The sequence below is a fragment of the Cetorhinus maximus genome, chromosome 19 (assembly GCF_964194155.1).
Source record: "Cetorhinus maximus chromosome 19, sCetMax3.hap1.1, whole genome shotgun sequence".
NCBI classification, from domain to species: domain Eukaryota; kingdom Metazoa; phylum Chordata; class Chondrichthyes; order Lamniformes; family Cetorhinidae; genus Cetorhinus; species Cetorhinus maximus.
Window position 1 is genome coordinate 30,672,535 of NC_135897.1, and position 23,656 is coordinate 30,696,190.

Here is a 23,656-nt window from a genome sequence, read left to right on the forward strand (position 1 = left end):
AGAATCTATCTAGCTCTGCCTTAAAAATATTCAAAGGGCAGAATTTTACGAATCGGCGAGCGGGGGCGGGGCCCGCTCACCGATGCATAAAATGATGCGCAGTGATGTCGGGGGGATCTCCCGGCATCACTGTGCCCCATTTAAATTTTCAAGAAGGCGGGAGCGCAGCAAAATCAGCTGCGAGCCCGCCGACCTGTCAATGGGCAATTGAGGCCATCGACAGGGTCAATTAAGTAATTAAAGGACCTGCCCGTCCAACCTTAAAGTTGGCCAGGAGCCCCGGCGGGAACTAGAAAAAACATGAAACCTCATCCACGGGCGGTTTCATGTAGGCTTTAAAAAATTTAAGTAAAGGTTTTGTGAAAATTATGGACATGTTCCAACTCATGTGACATTGTCACATGAGAGGACATGTTAGAGAAATTTTATTTTTCTATTTTTGTCTTTTTCACATTTAGAGCTGATCTCCCTGAGGCAGCAGTTAGCCTCAGGGAGATGAGTGCGCTCTTTCGTGCGCACGTGCGAAAGAGCGCACTCTCGAATTTGGGATTCCCCCCGCCCGCACAGGGAGCACATAGCGCTTCCATGCGGATGTCATGCTGGGCGGGCCTTAATTGGCTTGCCCACGTAAAATGGCGGCGCGCCTGCCCATCAGTCTCCTCCCCCAACGGGGGGAAAATTCAGCCCAAAGACGCTGCTTCTACCGCCTTTTGAGGAAGAAAGTTCCAAAGACCCACAACCCTCTGAGAGAAAAAGTTTCTCCTCATCTCTGTCTTAAATGAGCGACCCCTTATTTTCAGTGACCCCTTGTCCTAGATTCTCCCACAAGAGGAAACATCCTCTCCCCATCCACTCTGTCAAGACCCCTCAGGATCTTAAAGGTTTCAATTAAGTTACCTCTTACTCTCCTAAATTCCAGTGGATACAAGCCTAACCTGTCCAGACAACCCACCCATTCCTGGTATTAGTCTAGTAAACCTTCTCTAAACTGCTTCTAATGCATTTACATCTTTCTTTAAATAAGGAGACCAGTACTGTACACAGTACTCCAGATGTGGCCTTACCAGTGCCCTGTATAACTGAAACACAACCTCCCTACTTTTGTAATCAATTCCCCTCACAATAAATGATAATATTCTATTAACGTTCCTAATTACCTGCTGTATCTGCATACTAACCTTTTGTGATTCATGCACTAGGACACCCAGATGCCTCTGAATCTCAGAGCTCTGCAATCTCTCACCATTTAGATAATAAGCTTCCTTTTCATTCTTCCTGCCAAAATAAACAATTTCGCATTTGCCCACATAATACTCCATTTGCCAGATCTTTTCCCACTCACTTAACCTATCTATGTCACTTTGTAGCCTCCTTACATACTCTTTAACAATTTACTTTCCTACCTATCTTTGTGTTGTCAGCAAACTTAGCAACCATCCTTTCGGTACCTTCATCCAAGTCATACATATAAATTGTAAAAAGTTGAAGCCCCAGCACTGATCCCTGTGGCACACCACTCGTCGCGTCCTGCCAACCAGAAAAAGACTCATTTATGCCAACTCTCTGCTTTCTGTTAGCTATCCAATCTTCTACCCATGCCAGTATGTTACCCCCAACACCATGAGCTTTTATTTTCTGCAATACCTTTGATGTGGCACTTTACCAAATGCCTTCTGGAAATCTAAATATAGTACATCCATCAGTTCTCCTTTATCCACAGCACATGTGACTCTTTCAAAGAACTCCAATAAATTGGTTAAACATGATTTCCTTTTTACAAGACCATGTTGACTCTGCCTGATTGCCTTGAATTTTTCTAAGTGCCCTGCTATAATATCTTTAATAATAGTTTCTAATATTTTCCCTATGACAGATGTTAGGCTAACTGGCCTATAGTTTCCTGCTTTCTCTCCCTCCTTTTTTGAATAAAGAGTTATATTTGCTATTTTCCAATCTAATGGAACCTTCCCCAAATCAGCAGCTGATCATTCACCCAACAAAATTATGAGTGCTTTGTAATGTTGCTGATAATGCAGCCAATCACAAATTATCTCTTCTCACTTTGACAGGCTCCAGCAGGAAAAGGAAGAGGCACATAGCCAGCCAGGTTATCAGCCCCAGCCCCCACAACACCTTGGATGAGGATCCTGAGGACACACCGGATGAAGACCCGTCACAGTGTTCAACTGTACCCTCCACCAGTGCAGAGAGACACACCTCAGTGTAACCTAGTATTAGAGCAGGTTCTAAGTCACAATTTGGTGAGCACATCACTGATTCGGGTTCACAGCAGGCAGAGGCAGGGACATCCACGGTCACCAACACTCGGAGGACTGCTGGAGGCCTGAATGACTGCCTGTGCGGACAAACGGAAGTGCGGATTCAGAACCAAATTCACACATGAAGGTGATAACCACTGAGTGATGATTGTCTTCCTTGAGGTGCCTTGCCAGACTGCAGGCATACTGCCACAAGTGCATTGAGGATTGCAATGCTGCTTCTGCTATTGAAGGCTGCTGTAGGCAGTGGAATGTTGGTGAGATGCTGTAAGAGGCTGCACCATCTCAACTCTGCTCACAAAATGCGCTGTTGCAATTATTATCCCATTAGAGAAAGGCCACATGCTCCTGAGGCTGCCTTACCTTCCAAGGATGAGGACATTGTGGTGCAAGATTGTCACTCCTCATTCAGAGATTGATGTGCTGTGTTGAGATGATTAGGATCACAAAGGTGTTAAAGTGAATCCAGCATGGAGGGCACTGATGAAAGAGGTTCATATGAGCTAGTTATCATCACCCTTCTGGAATCTGGTGGCTATAAACATTTCACATGCACACCTGCCTTATCTGGCCTGTGCTATGGCCTCTTCCTCTGGAGTCACCGTTTCCACCCCCTCTTGACGTCCTCATCAAAGAAGGAGACGTGCAGCTCCCCCATCTCTCGTTCTGGCAATCCTCCCTTTGGAGTGTCAGGTTGTATAGAGCACAGCAAATCATGATGATGCAGGAGACCTCTGGCAAGAGTACTGGAGAGCGCCGTCTGACCTGTCCAGATATCAAAAATGCATCTTCAAGGTGCCAATGGTCAGCGCAATCAATGAGCATGTTGCAGAATGAGTAGCATTGTACCTTGCCTGTGAGGCAGTTTGTGGCTGCTGAACAGGGGTCAGCAACCACACCTTTTGTGGGCAGCCTTCGTCACCGAGGACCCAACCCCAGATGTGTTGTATGTCCTTGAAGGTCTGTGGCACTTGCGAGTGACTCAATATAGGGGTCATGAGAGTTTCAAGGGTACCTCGCACATACCTGCATAATCTGCTTCTGGTTGTTGCAGAACAGCTGCACTTTGAGACACAAGAACCTTTTCCTATTGATGAATTGTAGTGGCTGCTGCCGAGGAACACTTAAAGCTGCAAGAGTGCAGTCGATGGCAACCTGCACCTGTGGGAATCCAGAGATTGCTCCAAATCCCACTGGTCTGGCAGCCTGGCTGGCTTCATCTTGGAAGAACTGGATGTAATTATGCACCTTGCTAAATAGGGCATTGATGCATTTGTGAGCTGATGCTCGAGAAATCTCGCAGTGGACCCCTGGAACGAGCCTCTTGTGAAGAGGGTTCAGAGCAACAGAGACTTTTAGAGCCGCTGGCAATGGATGGCCTCCCAGTCCTTGCAGCACCAACTCCTCCTGGAGAATGTGGCAGATGTGAGCTTTTGCATCCCTTGACATGTCACTGTCTCTTGCTCATCTGGAGGTATGAGAAATGTCTTCTGTACACCCTTGGTCTTGCCCAACGCCTCCGCTCAATGGCTCTGTCAGCCTCAGCTTCTGGGCATTGAAGGGCTGGCCCTTGTTCATCAAGGCAAGGCTCTTCCCTTTGCCCAGCTTGGCAGTTTCGGGCTATCTTCTCCTTTTTTAGTTGCTTGATTGCCAGGATAAAAGCAACGTTGCCTGTTTCATCCATGAGGCACTCGTGTTCGGCTCTATGGAAACATTGAACAGAAACATGAATGAACATAAGCCAGCAATGGTCACCTTCCAGTCACTAACTAGGGAGTCATTGTGGAGCCCATGGGTTACTTTCATCCCAGCCATTACATCTCTACTTACTCTCTTGGAGTGCTGTTCCAGCCTTCTGGATCACTGGTAGGGTACGCACATTCCCACCCAACCTCCACCCACCTCCTCCAAATGCAAGAAGTATGACAGGGCTTTGATACAGGGGCTTGGATCTGACTGAGTTCTTCCAGGCAACGGAAGCCTCAGTCAGGGCACTGTCTGGCCGTATCCTTTGGATTACACAGCAGGCACAACTTGCACTCATGTTCAAGAGTAGTGGGGGTTGGGGTGCGGGGTTGGCCTTCAAGATCTGAAACTGCCGGCTGCAAAGCTTTAGAGACCTTTGGGTCATTAGGCAGATGGATTTTGACCCGTGGCCCCTTTTCAGTTGGCTCCATCTTACATTTGGGATGTCCCACGAGAGGGATAAAGAGTCCTTGGAAGCCAATCCTACAGTGGCCCCAATCAGGTTTATACTCTCACAAGAATGTGCAGCTGAGGTCAGGCGCCACATTCCTTAAATTGGCATTTGACCATTCCTAACATGTCTTAGCTGTGCCTTCCACTCTCTTTGGAAAAGTTGAAACTATTTGGGTACCCCTTCAATCGGCCCAACCCCAAACGCAAGACACATGACAGGGCTTTGACACAGGGGCTTGGATCTGACTGAGTTCTTCCAAGTGACAGAAGCCTCAGCCAGGGCGCTGTCAGACTGTATTCTTTGGATTACACAGCAGGCACAACTTGCACTCATGTTATGAGAGTAGTTGGGGTAGGGGTGGAGGGGGAGAAGGGGGGAGGGTCGACTCCTCCAGCAAGCCCTGAGACCTCGCCCCGGCAATCTTATTCATTGCTTGTTTTTCCACTGCATCATTGGATCAGCTTGAAAAATGGTGGTGCTTACCAGGCTTCACTACCAGACCAACTTCGAGCTGGAGTGGGGGCTTGATTCTTGCGAGCTGCCTTTTTAATGAGTATTCATGATATTCAAATGAATGCAAATACTGTTCCCAACATGGCGTGGCGGGCTACCCGATCCACCATGAAAGTCGGGAGCGGAGAATTGCAAACTATTTTTACGCCAGCAAGAAATAGACTTTTGGCTGTTCTCCACATTTAACCGCCCCGCCCACCATGACGCCTGCCACTGACGGGACTGGAAAATCCCGCCGACCATAGCAGGAGAGCAGTATGTTCATATAAATTCATCACTTTCCTCAAATAAAAGCTTTGAGAATTCAATCTTGAGTTCTCTCAAACACTTTGGAGAAAAGCAAGAAAACCCTCAAAGATAAGCTTATTACTGTCATGGGGGCCTTGTGAATCAGGAGTGCTTTTTCATTCCCCACTGAAAAAGGTTGCGTTGCTGCTGCTCCTGATCGCATCTCATCCCCTCCTTGCCACCACCCCCTCTCCAGCCCCCTTCACAACCGCGCCCCCCCCAGCCCCCTTCACAACCGCACCCCCCCCAGCCCCCTTCACAACCGCGCCCCCCCCAGCCCCCTTCACAACCCCCCCCCCCCAGCCCCCTTCACAACCACCCCCCCAGCCCCGTTCACAACCACCCCCAGCCCCCTTCACAACCCCCCCCACCAGCCCCCCTCACAACCCCCCCCCAGCCCCCTTCACAACCCCCCCCCTCAGCCCCCCTCACAACACCCCCCCAGCCCTCTCAGAACCCCCCCCTCACAACCTCCCCCTCACAACCCCCCCCCTCACAACGCCCCCCCTCACAACCCCCCCTCTCACAACCCCCCCCTCACAAACCCCCCCTCACAACCCCCCCTCCCCCCTCACAACCCCCTCCCTCCCACCCTAACAACCCCCCCCTCACAACCCCCCCCACTCACAACCCCCCCTCACAACCTCCCCCCCTCACAACCCTCCCTCCCCCCCTCACAACCCCCCCCTCCCCCTTCACAACCCCCCCCTCACAACCCCCCCCCTCACAACCCCCCTCCCCCCCTCACAACCCCCCCCTCACAACCCCCCCTCCCCCCCTCACAACCCCCCCTCATAACCCCCTCCCCCCCTCACAACCCCCCCTCCCCCCTCACAACCCCCCCTCCCAACCCCCCCCCTCACAACCCCCCCCTTACAACCCCCCCCTCACAACCCCCCCCTCACAACCCCCCCCTCACAACCCCCCCCTCCCCCTCACACCCCCCCTTCCCCCTCACACCCCCCCTCCCCCCTCACACCCCCTCCCCCCTCACACCCCCCCCTCCCCCTCACAACTCCCCCTCCCCCCCTCACAACCCCCCCTCTCCCCCTCACAAACCCCCCCTCACAACCCCCCCTCCCCCTCACAACCCCCTCCCCCTTCACAACCCCCCTCCCCCCCTCACAACCCCCCCTCCCCCCTCACAACCCCCCCTTCCCCCCTCACAACCCCCCCCTCACAACCCCCCCTCACAACCTCCCCCCTCACAACCCCCCCTCACAACCCCCCCCCCCACGACCCCCCCCCTCACGACCCCCCCCCCTCACGACCCCACCCCCTCACGACCCCCCCCCCTCACGACCCCCCCCCCCTCACGACCCCCCACCTCGCGACCCCCCCCCTCATGACCCCCCCCTCACAACCCCCCTCCCCCCCAGCCCCCCTCACAACCCCCACCCCACCAGAATTTACCTTGCTGCCGGCTGGTCAGCCTCTGAACCAGCCAATATTATGTCAGCTTAATTCACCTTAACTGGACACAAGCTGTATTAGGCTGCTCGTTTGGGGTGAGCGACTAATGGTTAAATTTAAATAAAGCCCAGGCCTCAAAATAGCTCTGTCCTTTTCACTATTGGAATGGGTGGCCTGTGGGCTACTGTAAAGCTAAATTTATCACAATAGTGGGGAAACTTGGATTACAGCACTGTCACAAAATAAGGGTAAGCAGATCTGCCGCTCGTTAAGCACCGTCCAATTTTATTCTCATTAACTTCAGTAAAAAGGGAAATTAGATGGAGCATGTAATGGCCAGCCAATCCACTACCACACATTTTACCCACCCCCTAAGAGTTGACAATTACCTCCAATGACTGTTCTTCCAAGAATATCAACAATAGTTCTAAATTCTAGTCTTCAGTTTTCCCATGACGCAGAAGTTGAGCTTACCACAGCGTGTGAAACAGTTCACATGATTCTTATTGAAATGTTTTGCCTGTAAACTCAATTTAAATGAAATATTTACTTAGGAATGGTCTTTGTTGTCTTTATCCCATTAGGAGCACTTTGATGATTCCCAGAACAATTTAAGTATTTTGGAGGCAGATACTACTACTTCTGGACTGAGTGAGGAGGACATGGTGCACTCTTTGAAGCAAAGAATAGATACCCCTGGCAATCAGATCCAAGATCCAAGGGCCACAGAAGAAAAATGCCACAGTTGACCAATCACCTTTTCAAATCGCTATGTGATAGCACCCCAAGGTTTGGAGTGCAATATTATGCAGGCCTTCTGTGTTGTTGCTCTTGTATTTCAGTTTCAGAAAAGATATATTAATGTAACATATCTGCTGATCATAATCCACTTTAATTGTTTTAATAATACCTGTTAAAATGTTCTGCAGAGTCACAGTTCTTGATGCATTACAAAGGGATTCCTATGGGACACTGATAGCAAGGCCTTGCAGTTCAGGGACTACTTTCAAAGGAACATATTAATTATATGAAAGGTCCTTGTTTTTTAAGAAACAAGCAACTGGTTCAATTTTGGTTTAATATTTTCATGATTCCATAATTGTGTATCAGTTCTGCACTCCCCACGTGGTGATTGATTTTCGTACATGTTCTTTAAGACAAGGTATTAGAATAGCTTTTGTAGCACACCCAGCAACAAGAACCAACCATGGAATAAATTTGTAATAATGCCAAATAAGTGAGGATGACAAATGTTCCTCAGATTTGTGCATAATTTTCAGTTTGCCTTTTTATCAGAGCTGGAATTGGAATGCAATAAAATGATCAACCATGAAGATCAACAAATTGTCAATAATTTCAGTGTTATTTGCAGCTGTAGTAGAAGTATTGCTCTATTCAAAAAATAACTTGTACAAATTTAGCAAGCTCCCCAATAGAAGCAGGGCTGTAACAACTTTGACTCTGTGCCCTGAAATCTATCCAATTTACACTGTGGCCAGAACTTACGTCTCGTGGGCAGGTGCGCACCCAATCCGAACGGACGTGAAATAGCGTAAGATGACATCAGGCGAGTGTCCCAACGTCATCCCGCATGCGAGCAATCTTCAGGTCGGAACCGCCCCCCCCAACAATTAAAGAGCCACTTAAGGCCATTAAAAAGGCAATTGATCCTGATTTTGCATTGCCTGTGCAATTTTGCACTCGTCACACGGGCAGGCAGACAGCCCATTTTTAACTAAACCTCATCCAAGGGACGGATAAAAAGGGTCAGCAGCATTGCCAGTGTGAGTAGTGAGGGGTTTTGGAGATAGTTTGCAGCTGGTTGCTTATTTGAACTTGACAGCTTCATCTCTGTTTTGAGTTCATTCTTAGCATTTCTAGGCTTCATTTCAAGACTCATTGGTGTCTCCAAGATCCCTGGAGGATTTTGACCATGTGGACCTTTCCAGGTATAAGATAGCCTTCTGTTACCCTGGTAATGGGGATTGTGGTCTCCATTGGTGGCACCTCCTCTGAGGAGGAAGAGATGGGCAGAAGGGAGAGAAGGCCACATGTCCCAATGCTGTTTCCAAAGGAGGGACCTGTGGGAGGAGAAGCACAGGCACAAGGGACACAGGGCCAGCAGGTAGTCCAAGGTGGAAGGGGCCGCAGAAGATGCCACTATTCTGCTGTCAGGGTTTACAGGCAGCAATGTAGCTACCTCAATATGTCTGAGGTGCAATGTTGAAGGAGGCTTCATCTCTCCAGGGAAACCCTGACCTCCATTTGTCAGATGATTGAGCCTGGGATAACCTCTAACTGTGTGGGTGGAAATCCCATGCCAGTCACAGTGAAGGTCACAGTGGCCCTCAACTTCTATGCATCCGGCTCTTTCCAGGGATCAGTAGAGGGTCTTTGTGGAGTGTCCCAATCAGCTGTCACAGTTGCGTCAAGTTGGTGACAGAAGCTCTGTTCGGGCGGGTAATGACATTTATTCATTTCCATACGGATGAGGCAAGCCAGGCTGAGCGAGCCAGATGCTTTGCAGCAATTGCTGGCTTCCCCCGCGTCCAGGGTGCAATCGACTGCTCACATGTGGCCATCAAGGTGCCAGCGGGTGAGCTGGGTGCCTTCGTCAACAGGAAGAGATTCCACTCAATGAACACCCAGATGCAGTGTGACCACAGGACGCAGACTCTGAAAGTCTGTACAAGGTACCCCGGCAGCTCCCATGACGCTTATATCCTGAGACACTCCCAGGTGCCGAGGTTCTTAAGTGCTCCAGCCCGACTGGATGGACGGCTGCTGGGTGTCAAGGGCTGTCCATTGAAAGGGTGGCTTATGACACCTCTCCACCACCCAAGAACAGAGGCAGAGCAGGGTTATAAAGGAGTCATGCCTCCACAAGGGTGGTGATAGAGAGGACCAAAGGTATTCCAAAAATGCACTTCCGATGCCTGGACCATTCAGGGGGAGCACTACAATACCTCCCAGAGCAAGTGTCACTGATCGTGGTTGCATGATATGCTCTCCACAATCTGGTACTGGCAAGGGGGGACCCACTGGAGGACAAGGGTCTTGAGGCAGCTCCATAGACCACAGAGGATGAACCCTGTAGTGAGTCAGAAGGGGAGCATGGTGAGGGGAATGCTGAGGGTGTGGAGGCAGACCTCTGTATCCTTCAGGGAGGCAGGGACACCAAGGATGCCTTGATTCAGCTAGGCTACCAAAGCTCTGCTTCCACCTCATGCCAGGGCTGCCAACTCCCTCCCAGATGTCTGAAATTACCCTTTCATTTGAACTTAAAGTCCACTCAGTGCCTGTGCAATAAAGTTTAGAGCCACTCACGTCCAGTATCACATGCACCAAAAAAATATAAAGGTGAAGCATACTCAGGCCATTAGGACAAAACCAAAATTTATCTCATTTTGACAATCCAAGGAAATCCATCCTATATCCTCAGTGGACGACAGCTTGGCAAAACTTGCCAACAGTGTGCTCTTCACTAAACTTGATACTAATAGTGGGTTTTGGTAAATACCCCGTGACCAAGAGTCCAGACTGTTAACAACATTTATTACGTCTTTCAGACAATTTTGCTTTAATTTCCTTCCCTTTGGTATATCATCCACTCTGGAGATATTCCAGCGAATCATGTCAAACATTCTGGAAGGGAAAATGGGAGTAATTTGACCTATGGATGACATGTTTATCCATGGCACCACAAGACAGGAGCATGACCACAGAGTTTATGAAGTTCTGAAAGGGTTACAAAAGGCAGGTCTCGCCTTAAACAAAAAGTGTGAATTTGCAAAAGCTACCATTAAATTCTTGGGTTACATCACGCACAAAAGGGCATAATGGTAGACCCTTAAAGAATGAAAGTGTTCAGTGACTTTCCACAACCAAGGATGTCCAGAGATTCCTTGGAATAGTCACTCAGGCTGGTAAATTCATTCCGACTTTAACTACAATCACTGAACCTTTGAGAGACCTTTTACAAAAAGGCCAACAGTGGTTTTGGGGAATTGAGCAAACCAACACATTTAAGAAAATAAAGGAAAGGCTCATCTCTTCAGACGTGTTGGCACATTACAATCCCAGATTGCCCACAGCGGTGGTCACAGATGCATCCTCAACAGACCTTGGAGCCGTACATATTCAGATCCAGGAGGATGGTAAAAGAAAAGCAGTCTACTTTGCTTTCAGTGAAATAACTGTAATGGAACAACGCTATGTGACTATGGAGAAAAGCATTGTCAGTAACCTGGACATCTGAGAGATTTTCTGATTGTTTGATGGGATTGCAATTCTAAATTGAGACAGACCATAAACTGTTGGTCACCCTCCTGAATTCCATAGAGATTGTCAAAATGCTTCTACACATATTACGTTTCAGACTCAGGTTGATGTGTTATCATTATACAACTGTGTATGTGCCAGGCAAAATGCAGATCACAGCAGATGCATTATCTAGAGCTATGGTTGATCAAGCAGTAATCTAAGACTTAGTGCTTATTTCAGAGGTGAAAGCATTTTCATTGAAACCAACTTTCTACCAGCTTCTGAGAAAAAACTGCAAGAAATCAGGAAAGCAAAATAGGAAGATGTGGAGTGGACTGAGGTTAGGAAATTTTGACAAGAATGGTGGTCAAAATATAGTCTAAACAATCAGCTCCTATGAAAGTACCATGAACAGAGGAAACATATAACAATGGTGAACAATCTTCTAGAATTTAACCACTGGCTAGTAATATGCAAGGCTATGAGGACAGAGATTCTTCATAAAATCCATGGTGGTCACTTGGGAATAGCAATGTGCAGAGCTCGTGCACAACAATCTATGGTGACCAGGAATTTCCTGTATAATGTAGTTGCTCACATCATAACATCACTAGTTTGGTCCTCTATAACATGGAAAATGTATTGCAGATATGGGCAGAATCTTCGGATTGGTGAGCAGGGGCCACGCTCACCAAGGCATAAAATGCCGTGCAGTGAGGTCAGGCGTGCGTCCCAACGTCACCGCGCGTCATTCAGATTTTCAGCTCGATGAGCACACTCCTGAGTCAGCCCGCCGAACTGTCAAAGGCCTATTAAGACCAGTTAACTGTCAATTAAAACAATAAACTGGGCTGCCTGTCCAACCTTAAGGTTGGCGGGCAGGCGAAGAGCCCAAGCTGCCTTCGCATTTTTCATGGAACCTCATCCACAGGCGAGATGAGGTTTCAAGAAGTTTTTTAAAGGTTTGAAAATGTTTTAAATAAAATGCTTAGACATGTCCCAGCTCATGTGACAGTTTCACATGAGGGGGCACATCCTAAAAAAATGTTTTCCTTTGTTAAAATTTTTTAAACTGAAACTAATCTCCCTGAGGCAGCTTTGTGCCTCAGGGAGATTTCTGCACACTTTCACACACATGCGCGAAAGAGCGCAGGCCCCGACTCAGGCAACGCCCCACCCAAGCCTGCACAGGGAGCATCTCCCCATTGAATTTTATGAGACCCTGTGGCTTGCGGTTTGGTTTCTACTTTGAACATTAATTTGGATCTCTCTTCAGGTAACTTGTGACCTGGTCTGGATTAGGAAGATTTCCCACTACTTACAAGTGACTTAGGTCTAACTCTTGAATGTTTCTTCAAAAACTCTTTTATTTACACGATAGCATATTCTAAGCTTCTAGATAAATATATCTCTCTCTTGTACAATATCAAGTGTTGAACTGCTTTACTCTGTCCAGATAATGTCTAATATCCAGGCAGTAAAATGAAAATCTACCAACAAAGCTCTCTATGTTGCTCTAGCTTTCCATAAACTCAGTTTTCCTTTTGTTACCCATTCACTGCTTCACAGCCTTGGTTATACTCAGTTCCTCCATTGCATTTTAGACCTCTACTGATACATTCCAGCCCATGAACAGTCTCTTCAACTTGGCCTTTCCTTTCTGTTCATATTGGGAAAATTGCATATATGATGCTATCCATACCATCAAGGAGATTCAACATTACGGGAATCAAGTCCTGAAACACTTCCAGTAGATTCAGTGATATTGTAGGAACAATAAATGTCAAGCTTCTCCCATCATATTTGCAAGACATTGGTTCATGCATGAGGTATTGTTCAATATGTAGCATCCTTATACTACCTCAACCAACTGGCTAAACTTAATCTGAAAGGTCTAGACAAAGACTGCCATCAGGTTGTTCAAACATGTGAAGCATCAAAGGTGAGACCCATTCTTTCATCACAAAGCACCCAGTTTTAATTTCCAGCAGTGTTTATTGGAAATCAGCAGAGCGGAGAATCTCATCTCATAAACAGAATTACCTGGAAAAACTCAGCAGGTCTGGCAGCATTTCTTCTCCACCGATGCTGCCAGACCTGCTGAGTTTTTCCAGGTAATTCTGTTTTTGTTTTGGATTTCCAGCATCCGCAGTAGCTTTTTGTTTTAATCTCATCTCATTGTTCCACTCCCTGCCTGAGGATCAATTGTATCATATTTCTAACTGGCTTCACTGAGATCCACTAACTCGGCACGGATGAGGAATTGAATCAACAACATTGCTGGTTGGAACTGGTTCGATAGGAACCATGCAAATATAGGCCTACAGAGCTGCATGATAGAGAAGAGACAGTAGAATGGGCATGGCTGATTGGATAGAATGCCATAGTGAGGTCAAGGAGAACAAGGTGGCAAAATGCACTGTGGTTGCAGTTACTGATGGCGACTTCTGTACCTGGCTAGGGTGGTATCAATCCCGTGAGCAAGGTCAGAGCCAGAATTCACTGATTTTTTTTTAGTAAACATGGAGAGAGTAGCAAAGCTATGGCAGAGGTGGGTGCAAGTTGGGAAAACGCAGAATTTTCAATGGCAAAAGATTCCTCCCTTTGGATATTTATAACAGAAGCATAACAATGTATTGAAATAACAGTAGAAACACAAGAAGGGTTTCCCGGTACAGCCAACAGTTTCGAGAAATCATCACGCCCAGAAGAAAACGAAAATGAAACACGACTTCCTTTCAACAACAGCTGCGTTTGACCGAGCAAAGGTTCTCACTGGTGTGACTGGTTCGTGGGACCGCCTTTCATTTTAGTGGCTTTGCCATAACCAAATTAGGACGTTTCGTTTTGTGGAAATCCGCTGTTGTTCCAAACTGTCTCGGAGAATTTTGAGCACATCAGTTGGGAGTGAAGCAGCGAAGAAGGATAATGGAAGTTGTCGAGAAGCGCTACGATCCCAATGACGCCACTTTGAAATTTGTGAAGGGAAAGGATGAGATCACAGGTAAAATCACAATGGACATCAGTAGCTTTATAGCTTGAAAATAAAGTCAGAGGATTTTATTTGGAGCGATTGCAACATCAATAAACAACAACAATTTATATTTATTTAGCGTCATTAACATAACGTAATCTTTAGCCTAACAAAATAATCTTAAAGAGCAGATCATTGTGGACAGTTTTCTTTAAGGTCAGCAGCAAGTGCCCTCGCTTTGCAACTGACTGGAATTTTTATGGTCGTAATTCTAATGAAAACTGTCTGTTTCAGGAGAATATGATGACCCAGATACTCTGAGAGCAGAAATGTCCTGTGGACATGCTGTAGACCCCAATTCACTCACAGGATGGTGTCGGAGCCTATTAGACCAGGTCTGTACCTCTTTCAGTTTTATCTTATTTCTTAAGCAAAAACAAAAATAGCTGGAAAAACTCAGTAGGTCTGACAACATCTGCGGAGAGGAACACAGTTAACGTTTCGAGTCCGTATGACTCTTCATCAGAACTAAGGAAATAGAGAAATGAGGTGAAATATAAGCTGGTTGAGGGGGGTGGGACAGGTAGAGCTGGGTAGAGGGCCAGTGATAGGTAGAGGCACAGAAGAGATTGCCAAAGATGTCATAGACAAAAGGACAAAAGGGAGTTGACCGTGGTGATATTATTTAAGGAATGTGCAAATGGTGACATTAAGGGTAGAAAGCAGGACAAGCTAGTGGCAGATGGCCCTAGTGGGGGTGGGGTGGGGGGGAAGGGATCGAAATGGGCTAAAAGGTGGAGATAAAACAATGGATCAAAATAAACTTAAAAATAGGTGGGAAAAGACAAATATTTTTTAAAATTATAGATTATTGAAAAAAGGGGGATCGAAAAGGGGGTGGGTATAGAGCAGAGAGTTCATGATCTGAAGTTGTTGAACTCAATGTTAAGTCTGGAAGGCTGTAAAATGCCTAGTCGGAAGATGAGGTGCTATTCCTCCAGTTTGTGTTGAGCTTCACTGGAACATTGCAGCAGGCCAAGGACGGACATGTGGGCATGAGAGCAGGGTGGTGTGTTGAAATGGCAAGCGACACGGAGGTCTGGGTCATGCTTGCGGATAGACCGATGCAGTAGACTAAATTGAAGCAAGTGCAAGTGAAGTGCTGCTTCACTTGAAAGGAGTGTTTGGACCCTTGGACGGTGAGGAGGGGGGAAGTAAAGGGGCAGGTGTTGCACCTTCTGCGGTTGCATGGGAAGGCGCCATGGGAAGGAGTTGAGGTGTAGAGGGTGATGGAGGGGTGGACCAGGGTGTCTCGGAGGGAACGATCCCTGCAGAAAGCCGCCAGGGGGTGAAGGGAAGATGTGTTTGGCGGTAGCATCATGCTGGAGTTGGCGGAAATGACAGAGGATGATCCTTTGAACACAGAGGCTGGTGGGGTGATAAGTGAGGACAAGGGGGACCCTATCATGGTTCTGGGAGGGAGAGGAAGGTGTGAGGGCAAATGCGCGGGAGATGGGCCGGACATGGTTGAGGGCCCTGTCAACCACCGTGGGTGGAAAACCTCAGTTAAGGAAGAAGGAAGAAGTGTCAGAGGAACTGTTTTGGAAAGTGGCATCATCAGAACAGTTGCGACGGAGGTGAAGGAACTGAGAGAATGGGATGGAGTTCTGACAGGAAGCGGGGTGTGAGGAGCTATAGTCGAGGTAGCTGTGGGAGTCGGTAGGCTTGTAATGGATATTGGTGGACAGTCTATCACCAGAAATTGAGACAGAGAGGTCAAGGAAGGGAAGGGAAGTGTCAGAGATGGACCACGTGAAAACGATGGAGGGGTGGAAATTAGAAGCAAAGTTAATAAATTTTTCCAGGTCCAGACGAGAGCATGAAGCGGCACCGAAGCAGTCATCGGTGTACTGGAGAAAGAGTTGTGGGAGGGGACCTGACTAGGGCTGGAACAAGGAATGTTCCACATACCCCATAAAGAGACAGGCATAACTAGGGCACATGCGGGTACCCGTAGCCACATCTTTTATCTGGAGGAAGTGAGACGAGTTTAAGGAGAAATTGTTCAGTGTGAGAACAAGTTCAGCCAGATGGAGGAGAGTAGTGATGGATGGGGATTGTTCGGGCCTCTGTTCGAGGAAGAAGCGGAGAACCCTCAGACCATCCCGGTGGGGTAGGGAGGCGTAGAGGGATTGGACACCTTCTATAAACTCTAGTTCATCCAAAACTCTGCTAGTCACATTTTAAATTGCATTAAGTCCTGTTTACTCCTGTGCTCACTGACCTACATTATTGGGGCCAGGGAACTGGAAATTGTTGCTATGATGTAGGGTGTCAGAGGAATCGTGGATGTATGTGAGAAGAGACTGGATAAGGGGAGAGTGAATGAAGTCAAGATAGTAAGAAATTAGTTCAATGGGGCAGGAACAGGGTGGCACGATCGGTCTACCTGTACAGTCCTGATTGTGGATTTTGGGTAGGAGGTAGAAGTGGGCCATCCGAGGTTGGGAGACTATGAGGTTGGAAGCTGTGGAGGGAAGATCTCCAGAGGAGATGAGGTCAGTGACAGTCCTGGAAACAATGGCTTGATGTTCAGTGGTAGGGTCATGGTCCAGGGGGAGGTAGGAGGAAGTGTGTGTGAGTTGATGCTCAGCCTCTGTGAGGTAGAGGTCAGTGCGCCAGACAACAACAGCACCACCCTTGTCAGCAGGTTTGATGACAAAGTCAGGGTTGGACCTGACAGAACGGAGTGCGGCAAGTTCAGAAAGAGACAGGTTAGAGTGGGTGAGAGGAGCAGAGAAATTGAGACGACTGATGTCACGCCGACAGTTCTCAATGAAAAGATCAAGAGCAGGTAAGAATCCAGAGGGAGGAATCCAGGTGGAGGGAGAATATTGGAGGCGGGTAAAAGGATCCGTTGGACGGGGAGAGGACTCCTGCCCAAAGAAGTGAGCACGGAGACGCAGGCGGCGGAAAAAGAGTTCAGCATCGTGCCGAGCCCAAAATTCGTTGAGGTTTTCTTCTTATCGTGTCCACGGACAGTCTATACATGGCCCAGCCAGAACTGGACATGTTTTTGCGCCTTGTTGTTGAATTTGGCAAGATCTGCAATAGTGCAGGGTTCCTTTAGCGATAGGCATTGCAGGAGATGTTGTATAGTCTGTGGCTCAGTTCCACATTCACAAGTTGTTGGGCTCGTTGTATATCCCCATTTGCTTAGTGACACCTTTGAACGACCTACACCAGCCCTAAGTCTGTTAAGGCACTTCCAGGTTGCCCAGCTGCAATTAGCTCCTGGGGGAAGGCTTCATCCGGTGGAAGTTCCATCGCTGGGGGTTGTTCGAGACTGGCGAGCCGGTCTTTCCACAAGGCGATGCGGGCTTCAGATGGGGTTGATTGTAATGGAACAAGACTGTTCATGAAGCTCTTCCTTGACTTTAGGTGGCTGGGTGTAGGTGTATCACCATGTAGAGGGTACCGCTGGCTATCGTTCTTCTTATATCAGGGGGAGCGATACCCGCCAGGATATATAGGCTGTTGGTGTTTGTTGGTCTTTAACAACGTGTGATAAGTCAGCAGCTTGCATTCAGAACGGCATCCATCTTCTTAGCATGAGTAGATCTTTCCCATGCAGGGCAGGCGTATTCGGCAGTGGAATAGCAAAGAGCAAGTGCACTGGTTCGCAATGTTTTCGAGCTTGCTCCCCATTTTGTGTTATTGAGCTTATTCAGGATGTTGTTTCGTGCGCTCACTTTTGCCTTTGTCTTTTCGATGTGGTTCTTGAAGGTGAGGCATCTGTCAAGGGTGACTCCTAAGTAGATAGGGTGCTCGCAATGCGCCAGTGTTGCTCCACACCAGGTTACTTTAAGCTGGCATTTGGCTTCATGGTTTCTGAGGTGGAATGCACAAAATTGCGACTTTGATGGGTTTGCGCAAAGGTGGTTTTCTTCATAGTAGGATGTTAGTCCCTCCAAGGCCTCAGAAAGCATTTTCTCCATGGTGTTAAAATCAGTGCTTTGGGCAGTGACACATAAGTCATCAGCATATATAAAACGACGTGTGACACCGTCTATAGGTTGGTCATTCGTGTAGATCTTGTACAGCAGCAGTGCAAGCACGCTTCCCTGAGGAAGACCATTCCTCTGAATATGCCACCTGCTGCGCTTCCCACCTAGTTCAACATAGAACCGACGATTCTGAAGCATGCTTTCTAACAGCTCTGTTAAGTGAATATCTTTTGTCATCTCTAGGATCTTGCAGAGGAGACGTCTATGGCTCACTGTATCGTATGCTGCTGACAGGTCTACAAAAACAGCACCTGTTACCATCCCTTGCTCAAAACCATCTTCGATATGTTGTGTGAGGTTGAGCAATTGGCTTGTTGTTGATTTGCCAGGGCAGAAACCTGCTTGCACTGGAATGATCTTCTCATCTACAGTTGGTGCTATCCTATTGAGAATCAGGCGTTCAAACAGCTTATTGGTGTGGCAAAGCAGTGAAATTGGCCGAAAACTCTTAGGATCTGAGGGATCTTTTCCAGGCTGTAATAGTACTATTACATGTGCCTTCTGCCAAATATTATGTAGCTTGTGTGTTGCCAGGCAGTGGCTGAACAATTGTAGGAGCCATTTCTTTGCTTGCTGTCCAAAATGCTTTATCTGCTCCGTTGCTATGTTGTCAAGACCAATTGCTTTCCCGTGTTTTAGACTAGATATACCAGTTTCCAGCTCTTCCATGGTGAATGGTCTAGTGAAGCCAGGGTCATCGCTGTACTTCTTCCTATCTAGTTGTGCTCTTGGAAGTTTCTTGTTGATTCTTCCATTCAGGTGCAACTGGTGTGCAACTTGGTTTGCAGACACATTTGGATGTTGGGCAGCTTTCTTGGGATCGCCTCCAAGTTTGTATATGAGAGACCATGCCTTCTTGCTGTTGTGTGTTGCCAGGCAGTGGCACTTGCTCGTTGAGGTGAGGGCGTAAACTGAGTCCTTTGTTGAGCACTGAGCGTTCAACATCAGAGAGGGGAAGGTCAGGGGGTATGGTGAATACACTGCCGGTCTGGGATTGGAAGAGGGGACGTGGTCAGAGGGATGGGCAGGGGTGGAGGGTCCTGGATGTGTGTTGGTGTCGATGAGTTGTTGGAGCTTGCGTTCCTTTGTACCTGAAAGAAAGAGACAAAGTTTCTTGTTGAGGCGTTGGATGAGATGAAGAATAAAATGAAACTGGGGGCAAGGACAGCTTAGAAATAGGGTGAGTCGGCGCTGCTGGAGGGAGAGGTCGAGTGTGTTCATATGGCGGCATATGGCACTCAGTGTGGATCTCAGGATGCGACGAGAACAGCAGTCCGAGGAGCGTTGTATGTTGCGGAGATACCTGTAATCCTGGGTGGGTTTGAAACATGAGGGATGGAACTTCAGTTGGAATCCACCTGAGGTAAGTCGAAGACGGAGACAGTCACTGAGGAAGGAAATTTACTTTTATTTTGTTTGCTTTTATTTTATTTCTTGTTCGACCTGCTTTCTTAAGTGATTGTTAAAAGTGATATTTTTAAAATATAATTTGCAATTCCTATTTTAGGGTCGTTTCACATTCCATTGCCCTGGTGTAAAGGAAGGCACTAACGAGAAGTGTAACAAGGAATGGCCCTATGTGGAGGTTCGCAGACTTGCACTGCTGACTGATGAGGAACAGCAGTATTTTGAAGAGAAGGTTTCCACACTCGCTGCTGCAAAGTACTGTGAATACAAATGGGTAATTCAGCATCAGCATTTAACATTTATAGTCAATATTTAATAGGAGATTTTACAGGAACTGAGAAGCTTCTGAAGTCAGGATGGAGTAAGAATATAGAGGAGTAAGGCAATCAGATTCAGGCAGGATAGCAACAATGTCTGTCTGCCTATTAGAAACAGTTTTTAAAAGGAGAAATTGAAACAAAAGCATAGTATCTTTCATAGCATTTTTATGGGGAGAAAGATTGAATAAGCTGGGGCTCATTTCTATTTGATAATAGATAACTGACAGGTGACCTGATTGAAGTTTTGCAAATCATGAAAGAGTTCAGTAAGAGAGATGGAGAAAAGATGTTTAAATTTATGGGGGAGTCTAAAACTGGGGACATAAATATTAGATAGCCACCGATAAATCCAAAACCAGATTTATGAGAGACTCAGATCAAACATTGGGCTGTTAGGGTGAATACATAGGTGCCTTTATGGGGAAGCTAGATATGTACACAAAGGAGAAAGGAGTAGAAGGATATACTGATTAAGCAGAGATGAAATAAGGTGGGAGGAGGCTGATGGAGAACAAACACCAGTATGAATCTTTTGGGCCAAATGGCCTGTGTCAATGCTATAAATTCTACAGCCCAGACCTTCTGAGGAGCGGCAACCTCATCAGTTGGCTGCTCCACTTGAACATTCACCCGACTCGACGCTGTTCCACATTAATTCCAGGACCTTCCGAGACCTGCTTTTGCATAAACCCAAGTGCAGCATGCCCGATGTCACCCCGCGTAATTTTACTCCTCGGCGAGTGGTTCCTGCACCCGCTCACCGAGACAAAAATTCTGGCCTTGGACTCAATAGGGCCACCCCTCCTAGGTTGAGTTTACACTGATTGGGTTAGGGAAAGCTCTTCATTTCATTCTGGGACAGGATGCTCATTTTCATATGTGCACAAGCTTTGTTAGCAGATGTTATATACATCAAAAAATTTAATTTTATTACAAACTGACTGTACCAATAAAACTAGTAAATGGTTCAGTATAGATATTTTAAAACCCAATTTTCAGTGATTTCAAATCAGATTATTGACAGGTGAAGTTCTGAACATTTGGTATTAATTAAACTTCACCAGGTATTTAAAGAGTGAGAATATCGAGGAATATTTATTAATGAAAAGGAAAACATAAACAAATACATTTTATTTAAACTGCCCGATTGTGCTAATCCTTGGAAGATTTTATATTTGAAGTAATTCAAATATATTTTATCAAAAACTTGAACTGTAGCCTAGCAGCAATTTCCTGATTGCATCCCAGATGGAAAGTCTTTCCCAAGTGCTCAACTTTAGTATCAAAGCTGTTTCCATTTTTATGATGATCTCTTCTTTAATAACCCAATTCCTGTTGAAGTTATGAAAGATTTTCTTAGTTGTTTGTTTCTGTAGGAGTTATGTAATTTTTTACAAGTATGTGCACGAAAGACCACAGAAAACTCCCTGAGGCACAGAGCTGCCTCAGGGAGATTGAAGCACTTTTGAAATAAATAAATGGTTTGAAAAATGAATTAAACATGTTCCCTAATGTGACTGTGTCACATGAAATGGGACATGTTTTTATATTTCAGGAAAATTTTTCATTTAAGTGGTAAAAGGTTTAGGAAACCTTATCCCACTCATGGATGAGGTTTCCTGAAAAACCTGAAGGCCTCTTTGCCTGCCCGCCAACCTTATGGTTGGATGGGCAGTGTAAACAATTACATTAATTAATTCGTTAATGGCGTTAATAGGCCGATTAGTTATCGGCGGGCGCGCAGCCGACTCCGGCACACACCTGCCGAACGAAACATCGCGAGACAGCGCGATGACACCGGAATACACGCCCGATGTCATCGTGCATCATTTTACACGCCGGTGTGCCAGGCCCACTCCCGAACGCCGACTGAAAAACTCAGGCCTAAAAATTGGGAATATAGTGGGAAAAGGGAAATTTGGCAAAAAATAATTTTGCATAAGTGGATATGAATCGAAAGATCATTTCAACACTAAAGAAAAACACCAGCTAACATACTTACGTTCATTTCATTATTCTGTCTTTTTTAGTGACCTGAAAGTAAAAGTTGTGAGAAACCAAATAACTTTAAAGTGTAAAAGCAAAATACTGCGGATGCTGAAAATCTGAAACAAAAACAAAAATAGCTGGAAAAACTCAGCAGGTCTGCGGAGAGGAACACAGTTAACGTTTCGAGTCCATATGACTCTTCATCAGAACTAAGAAAAAATAAAAATAAGGTGAATTATAAGCTGGTTGAGGGTGGGTGGGACAGGTAGAGCTGGATAGAGGGCCAGTGATAGGTGGAGGCTGGCCCTCTATCCAGCTGTACCTGTCCCACTCCCCTCAACCAGCTTATATTTCACCTCATTTCTATATTTCCTCAGTTCTGATGAAGAATCATATGGATTCGAAACATTAACTGTGTTCCCCTCCGCAGACGCTGTCAGACCTACTGAGTTTTTCCAGCTATTTTTGTTTTTACCTTTAAAGTATGCTGTGAAAGATAATGAGTAGGTGCGGTTGCTTTGGCATGTTTTGAATACTCTTCCTGTCTAAATATTTAATTATTTTGTGTTTTTTATAAAGTGCCCTGGATGTGGAAGTTGTGTTGAACGGAAAGCTCTGACAAACCTATCTGTGAAATGTATAATCTGTACAGCTGAGAAAGGAAAGTGTTATGAATTCTGCTGGCAATGTATGAAGGAATGGAAAGGCCAAGCACCACGCTCTGATCGATGTGACAATGAAGGGTGCACCAATATTCAGCTGGAAACCCTAAAAAACTGTGACACAAAGGTTTTGGCCTATAGCAAAATTCACTGTCCCAAAATTCGTGCATGTCCTACATGTGGGGTGCTCATAGAGCATAAAGATATGTGCAAATATGTCATATGCGCTAGATGTCATGTAGCATTTTGCTTTGCGTGCCTTCAGACTGAAAACGTTTGTAGAAAATCATCTGCTTATCATAATGCTTGTGCTAAATCTGTGGCACCAAAACAAACAAGTATTCCTGTGTGGAATCGTACCTAAAATTCAAATTCTTCAGATGCTTCAGGTGTTGCTGAATCCTTTTGATGTACAATCAGTTAAGCAAATGATCAGAGTCTAAGATTGAATGAAAGTTTGAAGACAAAAATCAAATAAACATTAAATATCACAATGCAAGTCATTTATTTTTGCTGATCAATGTTATCTGATTTTGCTAATTATTCTAAGAGATTTGATAAGATAAACATTTTGTGGTTTGTTCATTCTGACGATATTATTGTAAGCTGTTACCAAACAAATAAATAATTATTATAATTGACATTTCATATTGCCAACAAGATTGTTTCCTAATACTTTCATCTCTAAATTAACATGAACTTTAGTACGGGCAGAACTTTTCGCTTGGCAGGCGGGCACGCGCCCGACCCACTCGAGCGTGAAATAACACGCATTGACATTGGCCGAGCATGGCGAAGTCATCGTGCACTTGTGCGATATTTCGCTTGGTGGGCGCGCAAGGGAGACTGAGGTGCGCCCACCATTAATTAAGAGGCCAGTTAAGGCCCTTGATGCACTAATTGTCTCCGAATTTACGGAGCCTGTGCGAATTTTCGGCTGTCGCATGGGCAAAACGGGCAGGCGGCTAGGCCACAACTTGCAAAAGCTCATCCATGGGTGGGATAAGAGGGGTCAGCAGCATTGTCAACGTGAGTAGTGAGAGATTTTGGAGATCGTATGCTTTCCATTTCGCTTCAGAGCTGCATCCTGAGCATTTCTAGGCTTCATTTCAGGACTCATTGGTGTCTTCCAGGCCCCCTGAGAATTCAGACCATGTGGTCCCTTCCAGGTATCAGACAGCCTTCCATAGCCCCAGTAATGGGGATTGTGTTCTCTGCTGGTGGCACCTCCTCTGAGGAGGAAGAGAGGGGCAGAAGCTAGAGGAGGCCAGGTGTCCCTAT

The 23,656-nt window shown here is 46.4% G+C and overlaps 2 protein-coding genes across 2 annotated transcripts in view; both read left to right on the forward strand.

The window, feature by feature from the left end:
• LOC144694167 (ubiquitin carboxyl-terminal hydrolase 47-like) overlaps window positions 1-8,031 on the forward strand; it is a 45,297-nt gene extending 37,266 nt beyond the window's left edge. The window contains exon 10 of the mRNA XM_078564518.1: window positions 7,278-8,031. Within this exon, the coding sequence (XP_078420644.1) occupies window positions 7,278-7,442 (165 nt within the window). The 3' untranslated portion in view covers window positions 7,443-8,031. The remainder of the gene's footprint in view (window positions 1-7,277) is intronic.
• A 5,711-nt stretch (window positions 8,032-13,742) lies between these two features.
• On the forward strand, window positions 13,743-23,014 carry LOC144694168 (E3 ubiquitin-protein ligase RNF19B-like). The gene is made up of 4 exons (XM_078564520.1): window positions 13,743-13,960; window positions 14,225-14,325; window positions 19,505-19,678; window positions 22,293-23,014. The coding sequence occupies exons 1-4, from the start codon at window positions 13,885-13,887 to the stop codon at window positions 22,737-22,739; spliced, it is 798 nt and encodes a 265-aa protein (XP_078420646.1). The 5' UTR covers window positions 13,743-13,884; the 3' UTR covers window positions 22,740-23,014.
• The last annotated feature ends 642 nt before the right edge of the window (window positions 23,015-23,656 follow it).

Coding starts and splice junctions, on each gene's coding strand:
- LOC144694168 (XM_078564520.1), top strand. CDS start 13,885: ATGGAAGTTGTCGAGAAGCGCTACGATCCCAATGACGCCACTTTGAAA. Junction 13,961..14,224: donor GGGAAAGGATGAGATCACAG/GTAAAATCACAA, acceptor TGTCTGTTTCAG/GAGAATATGATGACCCAGAT. Junction 19,679..22,292: donor AGTACTGTGAATACAAATGG/GTAATTCAGCAT, acceptor TTTTTTATAAAG/TGCCCTGGATGTGGAAGTTG.